This window comes from Callorhinchus milii, unplaced genomic scaffold, assembly GCF_018977255.1.
Source record: "Callorhinchus milii isolate IMCB2004 unplaced genomic scaffold, IMCB_Cmil_1.0 Scaffold6, whole genome shotgun sequence".
Taxonomy (NCBI): domain Eukaryota; kingdom Metazoa; phylum Chordata; class Chondrichthyes; order Chimaeriformes; family Callorhinchidae; genus Callorhinchus; species Callorhinchus milii.
The window spans coordinates 302,735-327,484 of NW_024704747.1; the positions used below are offsets into that span (position 1 = coordinate 302,735).

Below are 24,750 nucleotides of genomic sequence, written 5' to 3' on the forward strand. Positions count from 1 at the left end.
GAGTGTGGACACACAGTGTAGAGGGAGCTTTACTGTGTCTCTAACCCTGACCTGCGAGTGTGGACAGACGCACAGTGTAGAGAGAGAAATAATCTGTATCAAATAAATAATTCTTACATGTTACAGCATCTATAATATTTTTAAAAAATCATCTTTGTACAGACAGCTTCAAGATATACATTTGATTAGCACATTGAAATGATGCAGAATATATTAAAATTTCTCATCAATCAAGTGACGTGTTGCAGCACATACCTCGTCACACGGTGTTTCAGCATATACATGTTACAGAAGACCTCTTCCCCGTCCTGGGCCTGAGTCCTTGATCTCATGCAGTGAAGGCCTCTCGCTGTCTCTAGCCTCTGCTCTAGGAGCCGGTGGCAGTGCTGAGCTCTGGCTCCTTCCTGCTCTCCATGACCCTAGACTCCCCGAGCCCCGAGCCCTGTGCCTGGGTGAGGCTGAGGGCCATGGGGTGGGTGACCTGCACCTTGCCCACACCCTGGCTGGGGTCCTCGGCTGCCTTCAGCGGGTGGTGTCTCTGGATGTGTTTGACTACCTGGAACTTCTGCTTGGCCGTGTAGGGGCAATAATGGCAGTAGAAGGGGTGTTGGTTGGTGTGTGTGAGGTGGTGGTGTCGGAGGCCGGCCTGCCAGCGGAAGCCACGGTAACACACACCGCATACATACGGCTTCTCCTCGCTGTGTTTCTTCAAGTGGGTCTTAAGCAGGAAGCGTGTTTTGAAGCCTTTGCCGCACTGCTCACAGATATAGCCTCGAGCCTCCCTGTGCCGCGTCTCCTTGTGAGTGCGCAGAGCGTCCGCGCGGTTAGTGCAGTACTCGCACTCGTCACACCGGTACGGCTTGGCTCCTGCAACAGCAACATCATCCGGTTACCAACACTGACCACAAGCACTAACCCCTGGTGACGCCCCTGGTCAATCCAATGACTGTTTGTGGAACACTGTTTTGCGCAATTGGTTGCCACGTTTCGTCCACAAAATACACAATTCACTTTACTGTATATCTGAAGCGATTCGATACGTCTCAATGACATGATAAGGCGCTATGTCAAATATAAGGATTATTATTATTACCAGCACTGACCACAGGCACTTACCCAGTTACGTGGGGAAGGGAGCAGGCTCCGGGCACTTACCTGTGTGCTTGGTCATGTGGTATTTGAGCTGGTTGATCCACTTACACTTGTAGCCACACTCAGGGCACAGGTACTTGCGCTCGTCCTGGTGTATCCGCATGTGGTACTGAGAGAGCAGCAACAGTCATTGTCAGAGTCCAGAACTTGACCCCACCCCCCCCTCCCCACCGAACCTGACCCTCCAAAACCTGACCCCGAGCCCTGACCCTTCCCCCCCCCCAATCTCGGGTCCCGACAAACCCTGAGTCTTGACCTCTAACCCTTATCTCGGGCCCTCACCCTCTGAGGCTGGGACCCTACGCTTGACCTGAGGGCCGGGGGAGAAGGAGGAGGGGGCGGCGGAGGAGAAGGAGGCGGCAGGGAGGGGGAGGGGGAGTGGGAGGGAGGACCCTGTCAGTGGGAGCTCACCTTCAGACGGGAGGGGTCGGCACAGGCATAGCTGCACACACGGCACTTATACGGCTTCTCCCCGGTGTGGATGCGGCTGTGCCAGGTGATTTTCTGCCGGTTGCGGGTGGTGTAATCGCAGTCCGTGCACTTGTAGAGCCGGGTGCCACCATGGCCCCTTACGTGCTGTTCGTACACCAGCTGATGGCGGCAGCTGAAGTCGCAGGAGGGGCAGCGGAGGGGCCGCTCGGCTGCCGGCCCCCCCTCATGGCTGTCCAGCAGGTGCTGGATCAGCTGCTGCCGGTCGCGGGTGGCGAAGGGGCAGTGCTCACATCGGTGGCTGTAGTGCACGTGCCGGTGGCTCTCCAGCGCCTTCCGGCTGCCGAACCCAGCTTTGCAGGTGCCGCACTGCAGCTGCGGGTGCTGCTTCTGCTCGTGGCTCTTGAGGGTGGCCTCGCTGCGGCACACGAAGGGGCAGGAGGAGCAGCAGTGCCGGGCCGGCTCCTGGTGCTGCCGCAGGCAGTGCTGTTTGAGGGCGCCCTCGGAGCTGAAGCTGGCCTCGCAGTGCCTGCACGGCAAGCTGAGCTCCCCCGAGTGGCAGGAGGCATTGTGCCGGCGGATGTCGTTCTGGTTGTAGGCGCTGTAGTCGCAGAGCGGGCAGAAGTGGGTGGGTCGCTTCTCGTGTACCCGCAGCTTGTGGATCCGCAGTTTGGAGCCGGTGCCGAAGGTCTGCTGGCATGAGTCGCATCCCAGGCGGCCGCGGCCGGTGTGCAGGGACTCGTGGGCGTCCAGCCGGTACCGGCGGGCGGTGCTGAAGCCGCAGTAACGGCACTTATACGGTTTGAGGCCCTGGTGTTTGATGGCCACGTGCTGCTGGAGGCAGCGGGTCAGCTTGCAGGTGAAGAGGCAGAGCTGGCAGCGCAGTGCCGGGCGCCGGCTGCCTTTGCCGCGGTGCAGCCGGCCGTGGTGTCTCAGCGCCGACGGAGACTTGCAGACGAAGGAGCAGAGGCCGCACTGCAGCTCGTCCGCCCTCAGACAGCCCTTCCTCCGGTGCGTGGCCAGCGCCCGCGCCTGGGAGCAGCTGAACGGGCAGGACGGGCATGACAGGCGTCGGCGTTTCACAACACCCTCGGCCTCGCTGACCTTCCCCTCCCCCTCACTCCCCTCCTCATCACTGCCAGACCCCTCCTCGGGGCTGGTCTCCTCTGAGCCGTCCTGTTCCTCGGGGTGTGCGATGGCCTGGTGATTCCTCAGCGCTCGCTGTGACCTGAAGAGCAGTTGGCAAGAGCGACATTGGACGCGTGGAGCAGGCCGACCGCAGGCTTCCTCATGCCTCTGCATGTCTGCTTCACTGTCGCACACAAACTCACACCCGTCACAGCGGAACCTGCCCTCCTCCCGGCTGTACCCGACCTGGCAGCCGCGCTGGGGCTCACTCCCTGGCTCCCTGCCTCCAGCCGGCTCCTCGGCTTGTGTCCCTTCCGGGGTGACACAGCGGGCGGTCTCTCCAGCGAGACCCTCACACTCCCTCTGAACGGCCGGGCTTTGTTCTTTGCTCTCTGTGGTCGCTCGCTCACCCGGCTGGTCTCTCCAGGCCTTCTTGCCGCGCAGATGGTGGGGGGAGTGGGTGCCCGGCTCAGGCTGCGGTGTGAGCTCCGGTTCAGGTCTCACGCTGGGCTGTGAAGCGGCCGCTTGCCTGACGTACAGCTTGCGACTCTTGATGACGAGGGGACACTTTTTCCGCTGGTGAGTGCTGAGACCTCGCTGCTGTTTGAAGTTGGCCCCACAGCCCGAGCACACGAGGGCTCCTCGCCGGCCCTGACAGCCTGACTTACTGTGGAAGATCATCGCCTTCTCCTTCCTCGTCACGTAGGAACAGTTCTCACATTTGAAGACCTGAGTGTCGGTCTGGATCACCAGCATCTGCACACGGCCCTCGAGCACCAGCGCCTGTGCTCGCTGTCTGTCCTGCTTCCTCAGGGCTTTGATCTCACATTCCTGTGCCAACACCGACACCTCTGTGACCTCCGACCCTGCCAGCTCGGTGACCTCTGTGACCTCCGACTGTGCCAACTCTGTCACCTCCGCCTGTGCCAACCCCATGAGCTCTGTCACCTCCGTCTGTACCAACTCCATGACCTCTGTGACCTCCACCCGGGACACCTCTGCGACCTCCATGATCTCCGACTGTGCCAACTCCGTGATCTCCAACTGTGCCAGGCCCGTGACCTCTGTGACCTCGGCCTGTGCCAGCCCTGTGACCTCCGTGACCTCCAACTGTGCCAGCCCTGTGACCTCCGTGACCTCCAACTGTGCCAGGCCCGTGACCTCTGTGACCTCTTGACCCTCAGGCAGGCTATGTTGCCCACCTGTGCCCTCGGTGCCCACACTGAGCCAGGTCTCCCCGCCAGGGACTGTGTGAGCTCCGAGCTGGGGCCCAGTGGCCTGGCCTGAGAACCCGAAGTTACTCTGATCCTCGGTAATGAAGACCTGGATGTGATGCCCAGAGTCTCTGGGGGTCTCCGTGCCGTGCTCCCCGTTCCCACCATCGAAATTCTCCGTCAGGTTTCGCTCTTGGCTGGCGTCCCCAGTGCACGGGCCGGGTATGAAATGTGTGTACATGGTGCCGGCCTCAGCCTCACACGCCTCCCAGGTGCCGAGTGCCGGGAGCCGAGTACTCACTAGCCCTTCCATCCCGTCTGAGGCTGGGCTGGCCAAGTCCAGCTGGCTGTCAAAGACCTCTTGCAGTGGTGAGCTTCCTGACGGTGTTTCTGGCAGCTCAGCCACCTCGTGGTGCCCCTCTGCTCCCGACGGCTCCCGGCTGCCGACATCCAGATGACCCTGAGCCATGGAAAATACCATGTCCTGACTCGGCACAGCACTGCCCACCCCACCTACGCTCCCGTACAGCACGGCACCGATCGCCCGGTGTTTGGGCCCCTCTATCTCCCCCGGCATTGGCAGACCGCTCTTCGGCCAGCAGTCTGTGCCAAGCTGCGCCCGGCCGGTGGAGTGCCCCGTTGGGCTGTAGCCCAGCAGCAGGTCGGAGGAGTTCATGGCAAGCTCCTGACGGGCGTAGTTGTCCAGCCAGGCCTTGTCACCGGGAACGTAGCCGTGCACTTTGCGCTTGTGGAAGAAGAGGCTCGTGTTGCTGAAGGTGCTGTAGGCACACAGCGCGCAGCGGAAGGCACGGTGCTGAGTGTGCTTGCAGTTCTCATGGTTGAGCAGCGCCTGTTTGTAGGGCGTCTGGTAGCTGCAGTACTGACACTGGTAAACTGGCACCTGGTAATCCTGGCAGTGCTTCACCTGCATGTGCTTCTGCAGCTCGTACTTACGCTTACAGGCAAAGCCACAAACCTCGCAGATCAGAGACTTGCCCTGGTGTCGCAGCTTGTGGCTGCTCAGCTGGTCAGCTCGGTGACAGCGATAGGAGCATTGGTTACAGTGATACCTAAGGCACAGAGAGAGAGATCGGCACTAATTACAGTGATACTGACAGAGAGAAATTCCCGCAGTCTCACCCCACCTTCCTTAGTGACCTTTATCCTATTACCCAAGTTGCTCCCTCAACTCACCAAACACCCCTCTACCTCCCCCCAACTCCCAGTGGGATCACCTACTGACCGGTGTGTGCCGCTGGTGGTGTGTGTGTGCTGGCGGGGGCTGGTGTGTGGTGGTGTGTCTGCTGGTGTTGTGTGCTGGTGGGGGCTGGTGTGTGTACCGGTGGCAGGGGCTGGCGGGAGCCGGTGTATGCCGCTGGTGGGGGCTGGGTGGCCAGGCTTACCGCAGGTCTCCGGTATGCTTGCGCATGTGGACGGTCAGGTAATGTTTCCACTTGGTGATGTAGCCACACTCTGTGCACATGTAGTTCTTGGTGTCGGAGTGGGTGAGCATGTGCTTGGACAGGTAGCCCACATCCCTGCACGTGAAGTCACACACCTCACACTTGTGGGGCTTCTCACCTGGAGCACAGACCAAATGAGACAAGCAACAGTCAACAAATCACACCGCCCAGCGCTGGTGATACAGTCACCACCACACAGCGCCTGTACTACAGTCACCACCTTACAGCGCCTGTACTACAGTCACCACCACACAGTACAGGTGCTGTGCGGTGGTGACTGTAGTACAGGCGTTGTGGGGTGTGGCTGTAGTACAGGCGTTGTGGGGTGTGGCTCTAGTACAGGTGCTGTGGGGTGTGGCTGTAGTACATGTGCTGTGGCGTGTGGCTGACCTGTGTGGAGCAGGAAGTGCCGGTTGAGGACCCGCTTGTGTGCGGTGGCGAAGCTGCACTCGCTGCACTTGTGGATCTTCTCGTTGGCGTGCATCTTGCCCACGTGGTCGGTGAACTCCACGGGGTTGAAGGTGAGGAAGGGGCAGAAGGCGCAGTGCAGCTCCTCGCTGCCGGGATGGCCTCGGCGGCGGTGCCGGCGGAAGGCGTGCTTGTTGGAGCAGACAAAGTCGCACTGGTCGCAGTGGAAGGCGTAGTGCGTGCGGCGGTGAGTCTCCATCTCGGCCGCAGAGCCGAAGAGTGCGGCGCAGGCCCGGTACCGGCACTCCACCGCCTGCACCCCGTGAGCCGCCCGCACGTGCCGCTGGAGCTCGCCGCGGTCCTCGCTGGTGAACGGACAGCTTTGCTGGAAGCAGACGAGACGCTTGGGCCGTTCCCGGTGAACCTTCATGTGCTCCTTCAGCAGGTTACTGACCGTGAAGTGCTGCTCGCACACCGGGCACGAGTACACATCAGAGTAGAAGTTGGTGGTGTTCTCGTGCATGCTGGCCATGTGCCGGCTCAGAGAGTTCCTCTCCACCGCGCGGTACTCGCACAGTGGGCAGCTGTGAGCTTTCTCCCCCAGCTCCCGCAGCAGGTGGACCTTCAGCTTGCCCTTGCTGGTGAAGAAGCGTGTGCAGTGCGGACACTGCAGGCTGGGGTCCGGGAAATGCAGGTGTAAGTGCTCCACCAGGTGGGTTCGCTTCTTAAAGCAGCGTTTACACTCGGGGCAGATGTGCGTCTTGTAAAGATGTTCCATCCCCTCCTGAACGTCAACTGCGACAAGAGAAATACCCCGTCATAACACCACCACTACCAACACCACCATCACCAACAACACCATCACCAACAACACCACCACCACCAACACCATCATCATGTGGAGTCCTGTAGCTCAGTGGTTAGAGCACTCGCTTTGCAAGTGAGAGACCTGAGTTCAATTCCAGGCAGAGGGCGAAACCTTGGGCAAGTTTCCTTACTCCACATAGAGCCTAATAATAATCCCTCCAAAACCAAAACAATAATAAATTGGTCCACACAAGGGAAGGAGCGAGGCGGAGGGGCTGCAGAATGGAGTCCCAGAGGGTGGGGGGGCATAGAGGCTAAAGGCCCGAACACCAGAGCAGGGAGCGTGGAGCAGGCCTGTGCCTGCTGAGCGAAGGGAACGGACAAGGTGGTGAAGTTTTAACAGGTGGCAGAGATAGGGAGCAGCAAGGCACCCACTGAACCTGCTGCACTCCGGCTATCGCACCGGTGAGGTACACACTGCACCCCCCAGACTGTACCCGGGTCACCACTCACAGCCCCGATGCCCACAATTACACACCTCTGAAGTGCCGCTGCCGGGAGGGTTTGCTTCTGGCACTGGGCTGGTGCTCGGTGACGCACTCACGCACGCTCTCCACTGCCGTCGTGATGACCTTCTGTCTCCCCGGCTCATCAGACACCGCCTCCTGCTCATCGGGGGCAGTGCGTGTGCCGGGCTGCCCTGGTGGGGTTTCGCTCTGGCTCTGGCTGGGATGCTGCCCCTCCGGGGGGTGGGCCTCGCTGCAGTGCTGCCTCAGGTCATCCTGTCCGCATGTCTTAAAGGGACAGGCGGTGCAGCTGAAGCTGTGCGAGCGCAGGCCAGCCCGGGCGCGGTGCTGGGATAAGACTTTGCTGCTGGAGCAGATGAAGTGGCAGCGGTCGCAGTGGAAGGGGAAGTGCGTGCGGCGATGGAGCTCCATGTCCTGTTGGCTGGGGAAGAGGAGGCGGCAGGGGGGGTGCGGGCAGCCCACGGCCCCGGCCTGGTGCTCGCTCATCACGTGTCGCAGTGGCTCCCCGCGATGCTCAGGGCTGTGTTCTCCCGGGCGGCCGGTGGAGCCCTCCTCCCGGAGCTCAGCCCCTGCCCCCGGTGACCGGACGGCGAGTCTGTGGCCTCCAGCCCCGCTCTCGGGGTCCGGGCGCGCGCTGCGGGGGTCGGTGACGAGCTCCTCGCTCCCTGATCGCCGGCTACATTCCCGGTCGCCGTCCGTCGGCAAACGGTCTGTGTGACCAGAAACAGCCGCACGATCCCCAACATCTACAACAACAACGCAGACAGTCAGTGCTTCACACGGCACTGTGGGGAGGGGGGGGGGTCTGGGGGGATGTGTGTGGGGGGGATGTGTGTGGGGATGTGTGTGGGGCTGTGGGGGGCTGTGTGGGGGGCTGTGTGTGGGGCTTGGTGGGGGGGGGCTGTGTGTGGGCTGTGGGGGGGTGCTGTGTGGGGGGGGGGCTGCGTGTGGGGGGGTGTGGGGCTGTGTGTGGGGGGGCTGTGTGGGGGGCTGTGTATGGGGGGGGCTGTGGGGGGTGTGTGTGGGGGGGGGCTGTGTGGGGGTGTGGGGCTGTGTGTGGGGTGGCTGTGTGGGGGGGGGCTGCGTGTGGGGGGGTATGGGGCTGTGGGGGCTGTGTATTGGGGCTGTGTATGGGAGGGCTGTGTATGGGGGGGCTGTGTATGGGGGCTGTGTATGGGGGGCTGTGTATGGGGGGCTGTGTGTGGGGGGGCTGTGTGGGTGTGGGGCTGTGTGGGGGGGGCTGTGTATGGGGGGCTGTGGGCGTGTGGGGCTGTGTGTGGGGGGCTGTGTGTGGGGGGGACTGTGTATGGGGGCTGTGGGGGGGGCTGTGTGTGGGGGGGGGCTGTGTGTGGGGGGGCTGTGTGGGGGGGGGCTGGTGTGTGGGGGGGCTGTGGGGGGGGCTGTGTGTGGGGGGCTGTGTGTGGGGGGGCTGTGTGTGGGGGGGCTGTGTGTGGGGGGGCTGTGTGTGGGGGGGCTGTGGGGGTGTGGGGCTGTGGGGGTGTGGGGCTGTGTATAGGGGGTGTGGGGCTGTGTATAGGGGGTGTGGGGCTGTGTGTAGGGGGTGTGGGGCTGTGTATAGTGGGGGTGGGGCTGTGTGTGGGGGGGCTGTGGGGGGGGGGCTGTGTATGGGGGCTGTGTGGGGGGGCTGTGGGGCTGTGTGTGGGGGGGGCTGTGTGTGGGGGGGGCTGTGTGTGGGGGGGCTGTGGGGGGGGCTGTGGGGGGCTGTGTGTGGGGGCTGTATGGGGGCTGTGGGGCTGTGTGTGGGGGCTGTGGGGCTGTGTGGGGGTGTGGGGCTGTGTGGCTGTGTGTGGGGGGGTGGGGCCGGGCGGGGGTTACCTGCGGGCGGGGTTGGTGTTGGCGCGGGGCCGGGGTCAGGCTCGGGGCCTGTCAGCCGCTCCCTCAGCCTCGGCCTCAACTCCGCCATCAGCGCGGCCTCGGCCCCCACAGCCCCGCCACAGCCCGCCACAGCCCCGCCCCACACACAGCCCCGCCCCACACACAGCCCCGCCCCCACACACAGCCCCACCCCCCACACACACACAGCCCCGCCCACAGCCCGCCCCCACACACAGCCCCGCCCACAGCCCCGCCCCCACACACACAGCCCCGCCCACAGCCCCGCCCCACACACAGCCCCGCCCCCCACACACAGCCCCGCCCCCACACACAGCCCCGCCCACAGCCCCGCCCCCCACACACAGCCCCGCCCCCCACACACAGCCCCGCCCCACACACAGCCCCGCCCACACACACACAGCCCCGCCCCCACACACACAGCCCCGCCCCCCACACAGCCCCGCCCCCCACACAGCCCCGCCCCCACCACAGCCCCTCCCCCACCAGAGCCCCCCACCACCACAGCCACTCCCCCACACAGCCCCGCCCCCCCACAGCGCCCCGCCCCACCACAGCCCTTCCCCCCACAGCCCCCACCAGAGCCCCCCACCACCACAGCCCCTCCCCCCCACACAGCCCCGCCCCCCACCACAGCTCCTCCCCCCCACACAGCCCCGCCCCCCACTAGAGCCCCCCACCACAGCCCCTCCCCCCCCCCACAGCCCCCCCACTGTGCACAATTGGCTGTCACATTTTGCCCCCAAAATACAGTCACTACACTTTGCAATATATTCTGTGAAGCGCTTTGAGACTTCTCCGATGTGTATCAGCTATTATTAAAATATCAAATGCAACGATTATTATTAGTCGTAATTTTAATTAATTAATTTCCACTGGAAACTCACAATCGTTGATGGCATCAAACCGCCCTGAGACGTATCTTCAGGTACATTATCACCTTTCACTGTGAGCCGGGCAGCCGGGCTGTGACAATCACTGTGTGTCAAGCGCTCGTAGCTGTGCCCGCGAGTGGGGGGGGTTAACGTTAGTATTTCATTTCACAAGATCACCTCTACCGAAGAAGGACCTTCGGCCCATCTGATCTGATCCTCCCGCAACATTGAACTGTGTTGTAAATGAGGCGATGTAAAATGCAGGTTCTTTCCGTATTAATCATAGCTGATAAGAGCTTTAGACGGAGACATCGTTTACATTAAAGAACAAAGTTCATCTCTGGTGAGAGGATTGTTACCCAACACTCAGTTGTTCCCACAGAAACCCAGAGACAATCTGTCAGCTTTTTATTGTTCACATTCATAAATACCTGCAAATAGCACATCAGCACATCACTGCATAATCATAACTCAATGTTAACCATTCACGTCAATTAACCGTTCACATCAAGAAGCTGATCCTGAATTGTTTTGGGGGCAGAAATGCCAGACCCTCCCCTAACCCTCAGACCCCACTTTATTCTTTTATTAGAGATTTACACACCCGTATTAGAGATTTACACACCCGTTAGAGATTTACACCCGTGTTGAGAGATTTACACGCCCGTGTTAGTGATTTACACGCCCGTGTTAGTGATTTACACACCCGTGTTAGTGATTTACACACCCGTGTTAGTGATTTACACACCCGTGTTAGTGATTTACACACCCGTGTTAGTGATTTACACACCCGTGTTAGTGATTTACACCTGTGTTAGTGATTTACACACCCGTGTTAGTGATTTACACACTTTTATCAGTTATAGTTGTGGTTTTGTGGATAAATGATCAGAAAGTGAGCTGCCGGCTGTGGGAAGTGAGGTGTGATTAGCGGGGTTTGCGGTTTCCCCTGAAGCAGCGCGATTAAAGGGGTTCAGGCTCGGTAGGTTGGAGGGGAGGGGGGTTAGAACATTCCCTTAGATTTTTTCAGGTTTCTCTGTTTCCACTCAGGCATGGCGTTGAAGCTCACTCGTGATATCCCCATGACAGCCTCGAAAGTCAGAATCACACAGGTATTCCTACAGGGAGAGCGAGAGAGAGCGTCGGGGAGAGAGGAGTGGGAGAGAGAGAGAGAGAGCGGGGAGAAAGAGAGCGAGCGAGTGGGGAGAGAGAGATGCGAGCGGGGAGAGAGAGAGCGCGAGCGGGGAGAGAGAGAGAGAGAGAGAGAGAGAGCAGCGAGCGGGGAGAGAGAGAGAGAGAGAGAGCGGGGAGAGAGAGCGGCGGGAAGAGTAGAGAAAGAGAGAGGAGAAAGAGGGAGAGAGAGAGAAAGAGGAGACATTAACAATGCGCAAAGATACCAAAACAGTTACTCCATACATTCCTCCCAACCTTCAAACCTCCACCCCCGGCCCCCGCCACACACCCTCCCTTGCCTGCTTTTACACCCATCTCAAGACTTTCCTCTTTGACCGTGGCTTTGGTCATACTCCCACCCCCACTCTCTTCTTGAATCCAAGCCCCAGCTCGGATGTAAACTCTCCCTCTAGCACCTCAGGACATCCTCCTGATGTGAACGGTGCTGTGTAAATGTAATTTGTTGTTGTTATCGTCAGTGCGGTCAGGGACGCAGTCAGTGTGGTCAGGGACGCAGTCAGTGTGACTGTTTCTCTCAGGTGAGGGAAGGTGCTGTGTGGCCTTGCGTTCGCTCACCTCTTTCCTTGTGGGATCGATGCCTTCAGGAAGGTTTTCAGGCTCTATGTTGACGAGCAGGTGGGCCGAGAAGTTGCTTGTCGGGGCCTGAAACGTGGGCATTTTGCTGCACGACAGATGGAGTTTCCGCATATCCTGGTTTAGAAACAGGTGGATCAATAACCGGGTCCTGGAAAAGTTTCGGCTCTCGCGTGTCGCCAGCACAATGTACCCTGGGGGGGTCGGGGAACCGCTGGAGACACAGCAGACATCCCTGGTGGTGGGGGGGGGGTGGGGAGGGGCCGCGGATGGCAAGTGTGGCTGGGACAGCGCGCTTGCACCTCATTGTAGGGGGGAACTCACAGTCCAGGCTGACGCTCCAGCACAATGTTGAGGGTGGGGGGGTGTGGGCACTCGGTTGGAGACTGGGCGCGGCTGCTACACTACACAGACACACACACATACCCTAATCCCTGGGAAGCGCTGCTGAGATGCTACACGAGGGTCAGAAAACAGTGACCAGAGAGATAGCACTGGAAGCGGAGCCAGCACTGGGCTTACATTCATCAAATCGTTCAGCCCGGTCGGGTCTCCCAGCGCAAACTTCAGCTCATCGTATGATTTCCTGCCCTGGGAACAAAACATTTACAAACATCAATTAGGGTCAGCCACAGCGCAGATTAGAGACACAGTAAAGCTCCTCTACACTGTGTGTCCACACTCCCAGGTCAGGGTTAGAGACACAGTAAAGCTCCTCTACACTGTGCGTCCACACTCCCAGGTCACGGTTAGAGACACAGTAAAGCTCCTCTACACTGTGCGTCCACACTCCCAGGTCACGGTTAGAGATACAGTAAAGCTCCCTCTACACTGTGTGTCCACACTCCCAGGTCAGGGTTAGAGACACAGTAAAGCTCCTCTACACTGTGCGTCCACACTCCCAGGACAGGGTTAGGGTCAGAGTGGATGGTGGTGGAGAAGATGAACTTACAGCCCACTTGTGATGGTCCCAGGCCATGAACCAGCCGGTGAATGTTGGGGGCTCGAAGCTCTGCTTGACGATGATGATGGGGGTGTCCGTGTCTCTCTTGCTGGGGTGAGAGTGCAGGTACTCCTGAGCGGTAACCAAAGCGTTCTTCTTCTCCGTCTCATTGGCTCCTTTGCCGAACCACAGGAAAACCTGAGCCAAACAGAGAGGAGGTCAGCGGTGCTGGCGAGGCCGGCAACCAGCCAACCGTGGGTGGTGGTGGCTCGGCCAGCCTCAAACCCAAGCCTGGGTATCGGGTACGGGCTCTGGCTGGTCAGTCTGGCTCAGTCACCAGAGTGAGGTTACTCTGGGGGAAGTGGGTGTGAGTGTGGTGTCAGGGGGAGTGGGTGTGCGTGTGGGGGAGGGGGAGTGAGTTTGTGTGTTGGGGCGGGGGAAGTGAGTGTGAGTGTGGGGGAGGGGCAGAGGTGTGAGCGTGGGGTGGGCAGTGTGTTACCTGGTCCCAAGTGTCCAGTAACATGACATCGTCCTCGTCCAGATCTTCCTGGTCGAAGTCCATGATTTCCGTGGCGATGAAGCGGCCGGTCTGATTGGAGCATTCAAACAGGCGAGGGCTAACCATCTGGTGTTCCTCATGAAACCTGCACACGGGAGTCTGGTCACCATGGGCACCACCCTCACCCTCACCCACTCCAGCACTGCCCTCACCTAACCACTCCCACCCTCACCCAACCGCCACCTTCACCCAACCCCCACCCTCACCTCACACTCACCCAACCCCAGCCCTGCCCTCACAAGACCCGGGCACTGCTGCTGGGCATCATGGGTGGTGATTTTAAGCCTCAGACGCCATTCAACAACAACAACAACTTGGATTTATATAGCGCCCTCCACGCCGGATGGCGTCTCAGAGCACTTCACAGTAACGGATCATTCGCTGTCTAACAGGAGGCCTGAACACTTGACACATGAGCGACTCGGGTTACGGTGCAGCCTCACCTCTCCCCAAGAGGGGCCGTGGGGAGAACCTACCTCTTGTCGTTACAGTACGGAGCTTTCCCTCCCAGCACAGCCCAAAAGTTGGCCGGCTCCTTCCCCTCATACACCGTGGGTTTTTCCCGCTTGGCGATGATGTCAGCCAGGATCTTGGCCATTTCCCTCTCGTCACCACTGCAGCCCTGTCACACACACACACACATCAGCCCTGTCACACACACACACACGTCAGCCCTGTCACACACACACACACATCAGCCCTGTCACACACACACACACATCAGCCCTGTCACACACACACACACATCAGCCCTGTCACACACACACACACATCAGCCCTGTCACACACACACACACATCAGCCCTGTCACACACACACACATCAGCCCTGTCACACACACACACACATCAGCCCTGTCACTCACCCACACACGTCAGCCCTGTCACTCACCCACACACAGTCAGCCCTGTCACACACACACACACATCAGCTCTGTCACACACACACACACGTCAGCCCTGTCACAACACACCATCAGCCCTGTCACAACACACACACATCAGCCCTGTCACACACACACACACATCAGCCCTGTCACACACACACATCAGCCCTGTCACACACACACACACGTCAGCCCTGTCACTCACCCAACACACGTCAGCCCTGTCACACACACACACACGTCAGCCCTGTCACTCACCCACACACGTCAGCCCTGTCACACACACACACACATCAGCCCTGTCACACACACACACACGTCAGCCCTGTCACTCACCCACACACGTCAGCCCTGTCACACACACACACACGTCAGCCCTGTCACACACACACACACATCAGCCCTGTCACACACACACACACATCAGCCCTGTCACACACACACACACATCAGCCCTGTCACACACACACATCAGCCCTGTCACACACACACACACGTCAGCCCTGTCACTCACCCACACACGTCAGCCCTGTCACACACACACACACATCAGCTCTGTCACACACACACACACATCAGCCCTGTCACACACCCACACACATCAGCCCTGTCACACACACACACACATCAGCCCTGTCACACACACACATCAGCCCTGTCACACACACACACACATCAGCCCTGTCACACACACACATCAGCCCTGTCACACACACACGTCAGCCCTGTCACACACACACACACATCAGCCCTGTCACACACACACACACATCAGCCCTGTCACTCACCCACACACATCAGCCCTGTCACACACACACACACGTCAGCCCTGTCTCACACACGTGTCCACAGCCCCGAATCACTGACACCTTACCTTTCCATACCACAGGTAGCAGCACAGGTCGGAATTGAGAACAAAGACGTCATTAGAGTTGAGGGAGGAGGCGCGAGCCGGCACCTCGAAGGCCTTGGTGCTATATTCATTGCGGCCGTGAATCTGGAAAAGCCTGACCCCGGGCTCGGGCTCCACACGGCAACTCCGCGACGTTCCTCCCTGTGAACACAGCGTCCGTCACTGTGAGGTCACCCCCCCCATACAGCTCCCCTCACACAGCGCCCCCCACACAGCCCCACTCCACCCCGCCCCCTCACACAGCCCTGCCCTACACACACCCCCACCCACACACAGCCCCAGCCCCCACACAGCCCTACCCCCATAGTACCCTCCCACAGCCCCACTCCACTTGGCCCCCACACACAGCCCCAGCCCCCCACACAGCCCTGCCCCACCCACAGCCCCACCCACACACACAGACCCCCCCCACAGCCCCACCCACACACACAGCTACACCACCCCCACACAGCCCCGCGCCCACACACAGCCCCCACCCACACACAGCCCTCACCCCATCCACAGCCCCGCCGCCCCCACACAGCACTCCCACCCACACACAGAGTGCTACCCCCCCTACCCCACACAGCCCTGCTCCCAGCCTCACCTCATAAACGATGAATTTGTTTTTGAAGATGGACATGAGGTGCTGGGGCTCCTTGCCCATGGTCACTCGCACCTGCACAGGCTCACCTCCGTACTGCTGGTCCAAACCTACTGCCAGGAGCGCTGAGGCTGTGATCTCGTCCTGGCTGGCGTGCCGGCCCTGCCAACATATCCACCGTCATCACTGAGTCATCTCACATCCCCCCAGAGCTACAGAGTCCTAGCCAGAGCCACCTGCCCTAGCTAGCGCGGCCCCATAACCCCCCCCCTCTCCCCCCCACAATGCTGGCCGTGGCTGACGATCATGGTTAGGTGCCCAGCGCTGGGTATCCGGTTGGGTGCCCGGCGAGCACTGACCTGCCAGATGTAGAGGATGTAATGGTTCCTGCTGTGCGGCCGGTACGTGTACAGGATCAGGTAACAGTCACCACCGTAGAAGTGGCCATGCCAGCGTCGCTCCACCGGCACTAACTCCAGGTCCTCGATACGCCAAACCTGCAACACAAGCTCATGCTTAAACCAGGAGTCACTGCCTCTGGCACAACCGTGAGCCAAGAGCGGTGCTTGGCAATGATAGCCATCAGTCGTGGGCTATCAAACACCAGCAGCAGCACCAGTTCAGGGGCAGAGCGGAGAACACCGCAGGGAACTATACCCCGGGGAGTGTGGGGAAGTTCAGCAAGGGAGGGGAGAGGCTTCGAGTGGGGTGGGGTGGGGGGGTGGGGTGGGGTGGGGGGGTGGGGTGGTGGTCAGCGAGAGTTGGGGGAGGCTCTGAGCCGGGGGGGGGGGGATATGAGGCGCTCTGACCTCTATATCGCCCGATCCATCATCCACCATCTGGTGCCGAGCGGCCAGTTCGGGCCGGGCGTGCATCTCCATAGCGTCAAATTTCACCTGTTCCACTTTAGCTTCAATACAAAAGTGAGGAGAGGATGAGGTTATACCACTAAGTCCCCTTCCCCACCATAACATTCCCCCCTCCCCCAAAATAATCCCTCACATCAATCCTGTGGAGTCCTGTAGCTCAGTGATTAGAGCACTTGCCTCGCAAGCGAGGGATCAGGATTGGATTCCTAGCAGGGCAAAACCTTGGGTGGGCAAGTTTCTTTACTCCACACACCTGATAATAATCCCTCAAGAAATAACTTTTTTTTTAAAAAATAATAATTTGGTCACTTCAGTCCACAACTGTTTGTGGGACGCTGCTGTGCGCAATTGGCTGCCGCGTTTTGCCCACAAATATATAGTCAATTCACTTTACCGTATATTCTGTGAAGCGCTTTGAGACAAGAACAACAACAAAATTACATTTGTATAGCATCTTTCACGTGGACATCCCAAATCGCTGGACAGACAGAATCACACAGGTATTCCTACAGGAAGAGCGAGAGAGAGCGTCGGGGAGAGAGGAGTGGGAGAGAGAGAGGGAGCGGGGAGAGAGAGAGCGAGCGAGCGGGGAGAGAGAAAGAGAGAGCGAGCGGGGAGAGAGAGAGGGAGCGAGCGGGGAGAGAGAGCGGCGGGAAGAGTAGAGAAAGAGATAAGAGAAAGAGAGAGAGAGAGAAAGAGGAGACAATTTTTGGTCCCAGTTTTGGTCCCGAGCTGGGGGTCAGGATCAGGAATGTCATTTGTCACTTTGACCAGGGCTGTTTCTGTGCTGTGGGCGGCACGGAAACCCGATTGGAGGGGTTCGTGAAGGGAGTGGCGGGAGAGGAAGGAGTGAACCTGGGAAGCAACAACACGTTCCAAGACCTTGGAGAGGAAAGCGAGGTTGGAGATGGGGCAGTATTTTGGGAGTAGAGATGGGTCCAGGGAGGGTTTTTTAAGGATAGGAGTGATGACGACTGATTTTACTGCGGTGGGAACAGTACCATAGAACAGGGAGAGGTTTATGCTGTCTGTGAGTAGAGGGGCAGGCAGATGGAGCTGGGAGGTAAGGAGAGGGGTAGGGATGGGGTTGAGGGAGCAGGTGGTAGGTTTCATGCTTTGAGAGAGTGAGACAGGTTCGAAGGTATGGTAGGAGGGATGGGTAGGGGCCGAGGTGGGAGGGGGAGATGCGAAGGGTCTAGTAGACGGAAGTGGCAGAAGCAGCTGAGCGGATCCCCTTGACTTTGAATTCGAGGACATCCAGCATCGCCTCGCAGTTGGCATTTGAGGTGAGGATTGGCGAGGCATGAGAGGGTGGACGGAGGAGCCAGTTTGTGATGGAGCAGCCTGGGGTTGTTCTTGGCCTCCAAGATTGTCTTGGAGTAGAACGACGATTTAGTGGAGGCGAGGGTGAAGCGGTAAGATTTGATAAGGTCCAGCCAGATCTGCCGATGGACCATTAAGTTTGATTTAAGCCAAGTGCATTCAGTGTCACACATCTGTGCTTTAAGAGAGCGAAGGTGGCTGGTATACCATGGGGACTTACGTCAACAGGAGACGGTTCAGGAAGAGAGGGGAGACGCCTAGAAGACGTGAAAAGCGCTATATCAAATGCAAGAATTATTATATATTATCCACCCCTCCTGCTCCTCTCCCCCTGCTCCCTCAGCCTCAGGTTCCGGTACAAACCTATTTTGCCCACGGTGTGGGTTTTGCCCAATCCGACCGTCTGGTATTTGACCATCCACTTCTGGAACAGCTGTTTAAAGATAGCGGATTCCGCGCCCTCATTCTGCGTCTCTACGTTGGTGGACAGCGGATATCCCTTGGCCCGAATGAAGCCCTGAAACAAGACAAACAGGTGACAAGGATAGTGCCTCTGAGACACCTAATCCGCACTGACCAGCTCTGCCCACAGCCTCATTGCCCACACTACCCGCAGCCTCATTGCCCACACTGCCCGCAGCCTCACTGCCCACACTACCCGCAGCCTCATTGCCCACACTGCCCGCAGCCTCACTGCCCACATTGCCCGCAGCCTCACTGCCCACATTGCCCGCAGCCTCACTGCCCAGCGCTCTGGTAATTGATCACACCCACACATACCAGCGCCCTGGTGATTGCCAGCTGCCGTTCCTCCTTAGACGCCAGCTTCCCTTTCCACACGAAGATTTTAATGCCTCCCTGGTCCAGAATGTAACAATCCTGTCACAAAGAGTTAATTATGTTAATATCTGCAGCGATTCCTCCGGCAGCACATCAAATAATAATAATAATAATAATAATCCTTGCATTTGATATAGCGCTTTTCACGTCGGGAGGACGTCCCAAAGCGCTTCACAGAATATACTGTAAAGTGAATTGACTGTATATTTGTGGGCGAACGCGGCAGCCAATTGCGCACAGCAATGTCCCACAAACAGTCGTAGATTGAAAATGACCAATTTATTATTGTTTTGGGTTTTTTGGAGGGATTATTATTAGGCGTGTGGAGTAAGGAAACTTGCCCAAGGTTTCGCCCTGCCTGGAATTGAACTCAGGTCTCTCACTTGCAAAGCGAGTGCTCTAACCACTGAGCTACAGGACTCCTCAAACCGCCCCCTCCCACCCTGCCACCAGGTCACGGGGGACAGGGAGTGGGGTAGTGCGTGAGGATGCAAGGGGGGTGCGAGTGGGGCACGGGTCCAAGGGCGGGAGTGCAGCGGGGACAGTGGGGTCAGGGAATGGCCGAGATCTTACATTGCTGTTCAGAAGATTCTGGGTCAGAGGTCGAGCGGCCACTTCATGCACCATCAGGTTACCATCTGCGTCGGAGACACTGCAGACAGCAACATGTTAGAGGAGCAGCGCACACACAGCCAGTCATCAGGCAGTCACTAGGGTGGTCACTCAATCTGATATAGCACCTCGCTGTCCACTGTAGAGACTATGTGTTTTGTAGGAGACAGCAGCCAGCTTTCACACAGCAATGCTACTGCACTCAGTGGTGAGATGAACGAACCATTAATCTGGGGATTGTGGCCAGGACACCAGGAGAGAGAAACTCCTGCTTTTCTCTCTAACTGCGCTGTGTGATATTTAATGCTCTCCTGAACAGGGCACAGACAAGAGGTTGGTTAACGTCCCATTTAAAGGGGCATCTCCAACATCGCGCACTCCCCCATCACTGCGTTGGAGCATCAGCTTGGATTGTGAGTTTAAGAGTCCCCAAGGTGATAGCGCGCTGCCCTGCCACTCTTGCCGTCCACGGCCACCACCCCCCCGGATCTCCCTCCCTCAGTGATTGCTCCCCAACATGGGACCACAAGCGATGACGTGCCCAAGATTGAGTGATTGATTCCCACTCTGCCCTCCTTCCCCTCCCGCCGACGATGCTCACTGGTAAAGCTTGACGGCGGTTCTCTGGTTACAATCCACCAACTCGTCGGGGATCGGCAGTTTGATCTCACGCCGTTCACCAAGGAGCTGATACATCAGCCTCATCAGCTGTGGTGACGCCGTTTCGTTGTCTCCCTCCACAATGGCGATCTGAGTCCGCCCACCGCGCTCACGGTCACGGATATCCTTCGCCAACTGCATCCCCTGCAACCACAGCACTGTCCCTCAGCACTCGCACAGAACCCCCCCAGCCCCTCCCCATGTACAGACCTCTACCCCACTGGCCCCGCCCTCACACAGACCCCTCCCTCACACTGGCCAACCCCCACACCAGCCCCGACTCTGCACTGGCCCCCCACCCATGCCCAACCCCCACCCTCACACAGGAACCACCCCACACAAGATCCTCCCCCACACACCGACCCCTCCCCCACAGACCTCTACCCCCGCACCGTTCCCCCACCTCACAAAAAACCCTCCCTCATACAGAGCCAGCATCCTGCCACCCACACCAGCCCCTGTCCTCCGCCCCCACACTGGCCCTCGCCCAACCCCATGGACCCCACTAGTCCCGCCCCATATCAGCGCAGCCCACCCCCTGGCCCCTCCCCCACCTTGAGCCGCTCCATGCGGTTGCTGAGGGGGCCGTTCCATTGGACGATCAGTTTGCCAAGATCCAGCAGGAAGACGTCTCCTTTATTGAAGCTCGTCCAGGCCATTTCCACCTGTGACACAAATGTTACACATGTCTGGCCACAAGAACCACGCCACCGCCCCACACACGCCATACGCATGCGCCACACACATGGCCCACCCACCAACACACGCCACAGACACTCCTCGGGCCATCACCACACAGACGCCTGCGCTACCACCACCCACCGCGGAGGTCAGTACCCCCCCCACTCACCTCTCCAGCGTAAACATGTTTCCTTCCCTTCACGTGTAGCAGTCGCTGCACATCATACGTGTTGGTTTCCACATGTTTGAGACCAGAGGCCACGCCCCCACGCTTGTAACTGTGACAACAGGGATGGGTCACTGCAGTGCCCACCCCACCTCAACCCCACAGCCCCTCCCCCACAGCACCACCCCAACCCCACAGCCCCTCCCCCATAGCACCACCCCAACCCCACAGCCCCTCCCCCATAGCACCACCTCAACCGCTCCCCCATAGCACCACCTCAACCGCTCCCCCATAGCACCACCTCAATCGCTCCCCCATAGCACCATCCCAACCCCACAGCCCCTCCCCCATAGCACCACCCCAACCCCACAGCCCCTCCCCCATAGCACCACCTCAACCCCACAGCCCCTCCCCCATAGCACCATCCATTCACTTTACAGTGTGTTCTGTGAAGCGCTTTGGGACGTCCTCCCGCCGTGAAAAGCGCTATATCAAATGCGAGGATTATTATTATTATTATTATCCCAACCCCACAGCCCCTCCCCCACAGCCACACACTCTCACATCAGGCCTTTCTTGAAGAGGCTGCGGAAGCTCTCGGACTCGTGCCTCTGGACCTCGCGGTGCTGCACGGCGGCGCCCTGCAGTGCGTCATCTATCTGTGTGGTGTAGATGGCGGCGGCGCCCTGCTCGTCCTGCGAGGACTGCCTCCCCAACCAGAAATACACGTCATGGCACAGGGAGCGCGCAATCTTCCGTGTCTGTGCGTGAGGGAGAGGGGAGAGGGTTAGTCACACACACAGCCCGGGGGGGGGGGGCGGCGCCCTCACCGGTGACGGTGACAGTTGGCGACGCTCGCGCGGGGGCTCCGGACGCGCATGCTCGGCGCGGGGGCTGCTGGGATGGCGGAGGCAAAAGGCGGGAAAGGTGGTTTCGCGCTCAGGTGAGAGGCCGCGGCCTCGCGGGCGGGACCGGCGCTGTCCCCGGGGCTGTGCGTGTGTGTGTGTGTGTGTGTGTGTGTTGGAGTGGCTCCGCGATGCAGGCGGTGGTGCCCTGGAGCCCTGCAGTCAGGACACCGGTAGCCCTGATGAGCAATACCTGGTGCTCAGTGGCTCTCCAGACCTTCACATGTGTTCTCCGTGTGTGACAGACATTGGCTGATCACAGGGGTACACTTTGCTACGTGTCAGACACCCACTCACCGCTAAGACGATGTAGCAGTCGCCTTCGTAGAAGTTGCCGTACGACGCTTGGGGCACCGGTTCCATCTCCATTTTCTGGGGAGAAAAATAGATCGATAAATCCTAATGTAAACGAGTGTCACCTCCGGGATCGGGGGGCGGACATCCTGCACAGGACCCCACAATCCCACCCCTCCCGTAACTCAGTGCAGTCCCCAAGACTGGGCAGTACATTCCCCCGTCCGGTCAGTGGGACGTCCTCCCAATGGGAAAGGCGCAAGACAAATGTAATTTGTTTTTGTGGCTAGTCGTGGTTAAATTCCACCCATCACTGTAGTGTAGTGACTGTTACGGTGAAGAACACTGCCCCTCCACCCCCCCCCCCGGATGGGGAGGTGTGGTTCGAGCTGGGGCTCAGCTCGGGGCAGGGGAATGAGAGGCAGCGCAGAGGGGCTTCTGTGTGCGCCCCAGGCTGACAACATCCCCACTCCCCCGCCCTGTCTGCTACCCTGGGTAGACAGCGGCATTGGCTGAAAGGCTGGTGGAAGCATATTCAACAATAACTTTCAGAAGGGCGTTGGTAAATACTTGAAAAGGAAGCATTTGGGGCAAGAGCGGCGGAGTGAGATGGGTCGGTAGCTTTTCATAGAGCCGTCAAGATAGGCCAAATGGCCTCTCTCTGTGCTGAATGATTCTATCATTCTATGCAGGACAAATATTCCCCAGTTTATATAATTTCATATATATATAATTTCATATATATATAGTTTATATAATTACAGTTTATATAAAGGGCTGAGGTTTTAAATGAGAGCATCTCCCTCCCCCCCCCCCCCCCCCCCCGGGGTGGTGGTGACCCCTCCCGCCTCCTTGCCTCGATTCTCCATATCCGGACACCGGCTGATGATTGCAGGCTCCTGGCAATTACTGGACTCAGGCAGGGCATCCTCGTCACCTGCCAGGAGAGAGTGCGAGAGAAAAAGTGTGCATGAGAGACAGATTGTGGGAAGGTGTGAGAGAGAGCCCCTTGACCTCTGGCCCCACCACACACAGTGTAAGAAACGCAGATCCATATTGTGTGGGTGGGTGGGGGAAGAGGGAAGGGGAGAGAATGAGAGAGAGAGGGTTGGACAGGGCAGTAGAAGAGGCTAAGTGCAGCGAAGCCCAAGGTGTGTTTTTTGAGCTCAATGAGTGCAAAGGTTAAACACAGGCTGGAGCCACACCCAAACTTAAACACCGACACCACACACTACATACCACACACAGCCCCAGAAACACACACACACTGTAACACAAGCCCAGACACACACACACACAGCATCCCAGGAACACCTACACGCACAGACACACAAAGGTACACACACACAGCCCCAGACACACACATGTACAGCCCCAGGGACATGAATACAATTAAATTTGAAACACTTCACTGTCAATAAACTGAAAATTTGACACATCAAAAATTTCGCCCACAAATATATGGTCAATTCACTTTACAGTATATTCTGTGAAGCGCTTTGAGACGTCTCGAAGACGTGAAAAGCACTATATCAAATGCAGGGATTATTATAAATTTCTCCATTTGATTAGATTTCTGTGTCTCACCATCACACTCAGTGTGTCAGTCTCACAATCACTGTCACACTGTCTTACTGTCACATTAAGACGCTCAGTATCGCACTCGCTGTGTCAGTCTCACACGCACCATCACACTCACTGTCACACTCGGTGTGTCAGTCCCACACTCACTGACATGCTATACAAATGTAATCTTGTCAGCCTTACACTCACTGTCACGCTTAGTGTGTCAGTCTCTCACTCACCATTACGCTTAGTGTGTCAGTCTCTCACTCACCGTTACGCTCAGTGTGTCAGCCTCACACTCACTGTCACGCTCAGTGTGTCAGCCTCACACTCACTGTCACGCTCAGTGTGTCAGCTTCACACTCACCGTCACACTCAGTGTGTCAGTTTCACACCCACTGTAACACTCTTGTGTCAGCCTCACTAACTATCACGCTCTGTGTCAGCCTCACACTCACTGTCACACTCAGTGTGTCAGTCTCACACTCACGCTCAGTGTGTCAGTCTCACACTCACTGTCACGCTCAGTTTGTCAGTCTCACACTCACCGTCACGCTCAGTGTGTCAGTCTCACACTCACCGTCACGCTTAGTGTGTCAGTCTCACACTCACCGTCACGCTCAGTTTGTCAGTCTCACTCACCGTCACGCTCAGTGTGTCAGTCTCACACTCACCGTCACGCTTAGTGTGTCAGTCTCTCACTCATCGTCACGCTCAGTGTGTCAGTCTCACACTCACCGTCACGCTCAGTGTGTCAGTCTCGCACTCACCGTCACGCTCAGTGTGTCAGTCTCACACTCACCGTCACGCTCAGTGTGTCAGTCTCGCACTCACTGTCACTCTCAGTGTGTCAGTCTCACACTCACCGTCACGCTCGCTGTGTTAGTCTGATGTGCTCCCGGGAGCTCTCTTCCCTCGCTCGCTCTGCAACTCCCTGCGAGAGATCGAGTTGATTCCTGACGCTGCAAATACGTGAACTTCGCCCTTGGACTTTGTGTAAAGATTCACAAATTACCAGCACGGCTAATCAGCTGGCAGCGCACCCAGAGTCATCTGGCACGTCACCCCCTCCCCCACCATCATATTGCATCTTCCTTCCTCACCAACTCCAAGCACCCACCAACATCGCCCCCTCCCAAACACACTCACACCATGTAACCATGTGTAATCCCATCTTTCTATCTGACACGTCTCCTATGGCACATGAATCCTGGGGCCTGGGCGATGTGTGAGGGTCAGGGTGTGTGTGGTGGGGAAGGGTGAGAAGTGAGGGTCAGGGTGTATGTGTGGGGGGTTTGAGGAGTGAGGGTCAGGGTGGAAGGGTGA

The 24,750-nt window shown here is 58.4% G+C and overlaps 2 protein-coding genes across 3 annotated transcripts; both read right to left on the reverse strand.

Annotated features, from left to right (window-relative positions):
- Positions 1-120: 120 nt before the first annotated feature.
- Positions 121-7,734, reverse strand: znf142 (zinc finger protein 142). The gene is made up of 6 exons (XM_007910310.2): positions 7,140-7,734; positions 5,777-6,589; positions 5,327-5,504; positions 1,564-4,993; positions 1,156-1,261; positions 121-867 (listed from the first exon to the last, which is right to left on the reverse strand). Exons 1-6 carry the CDS (start codon positions 7,612-7,614, stop codon positions 368-370), a joined length of 5,502 nt encoding a protein of 1,833 aa, XP_007908501.2. The 5' UTR covers positions 7,615-7,734; the 3' UTR covers positions 121-367.
- Positions 7,735-10,252: 2,518 nt separating this feature from the next.
- LOC103173679 (villin-1-like) lies at positions 10,253-24,404 on the reverse strand. Of its 2 annotated transcripts, XR_006085210.1 has the most exons (21): positions 24,291-24,404; positions 22,715-22,795; positions 21,862-21,936; positions 21,224-21,420; positions 20,663-20,771; positions 20,367-20,477; positions 19,754-19,956; positions 19,114-19,192; positions 18,481-18,579; positions 18,064-18,217; positions 16,318-16,418; positions 15,868-16,005; positions 15,512-15,670; positions 14,887-15,066; positions 13,603-13,748; positions 13,067-13,211; positions 12,577-12,765; positions 12,147-12,215; positions 11,607-11,741; positions 10,707-10,975; positions 10,253-10,666 (listed from the first exon to the last, which is right to left on the reverse strand). XR_006085210.1 is itself a non-coding variant. In XM_042336355.1 (20 exons), the coding sequence occupies exons 2-20, from the start codon at positions 22,784-22,786 to the stop codon at positions 10,904-10,906; spliced, it is 2,433 nt and encodes an 810-aa protein (XP_042192289.1). In that variant the 5' UTR covers positions 22,787-22,795; positions 24,291-24,404; the 3' UTR covers positions 10,253-10,903. The 2 variants fall into 2 exon arrangements, 1 of the variants encoding a protein (XP_042192289.1); XM_042336355.1 differs by having other exon boundaries at positions 10,253-10,975.
- Positions 24,405-24,750: the final 346 nt, after the last annotated feature.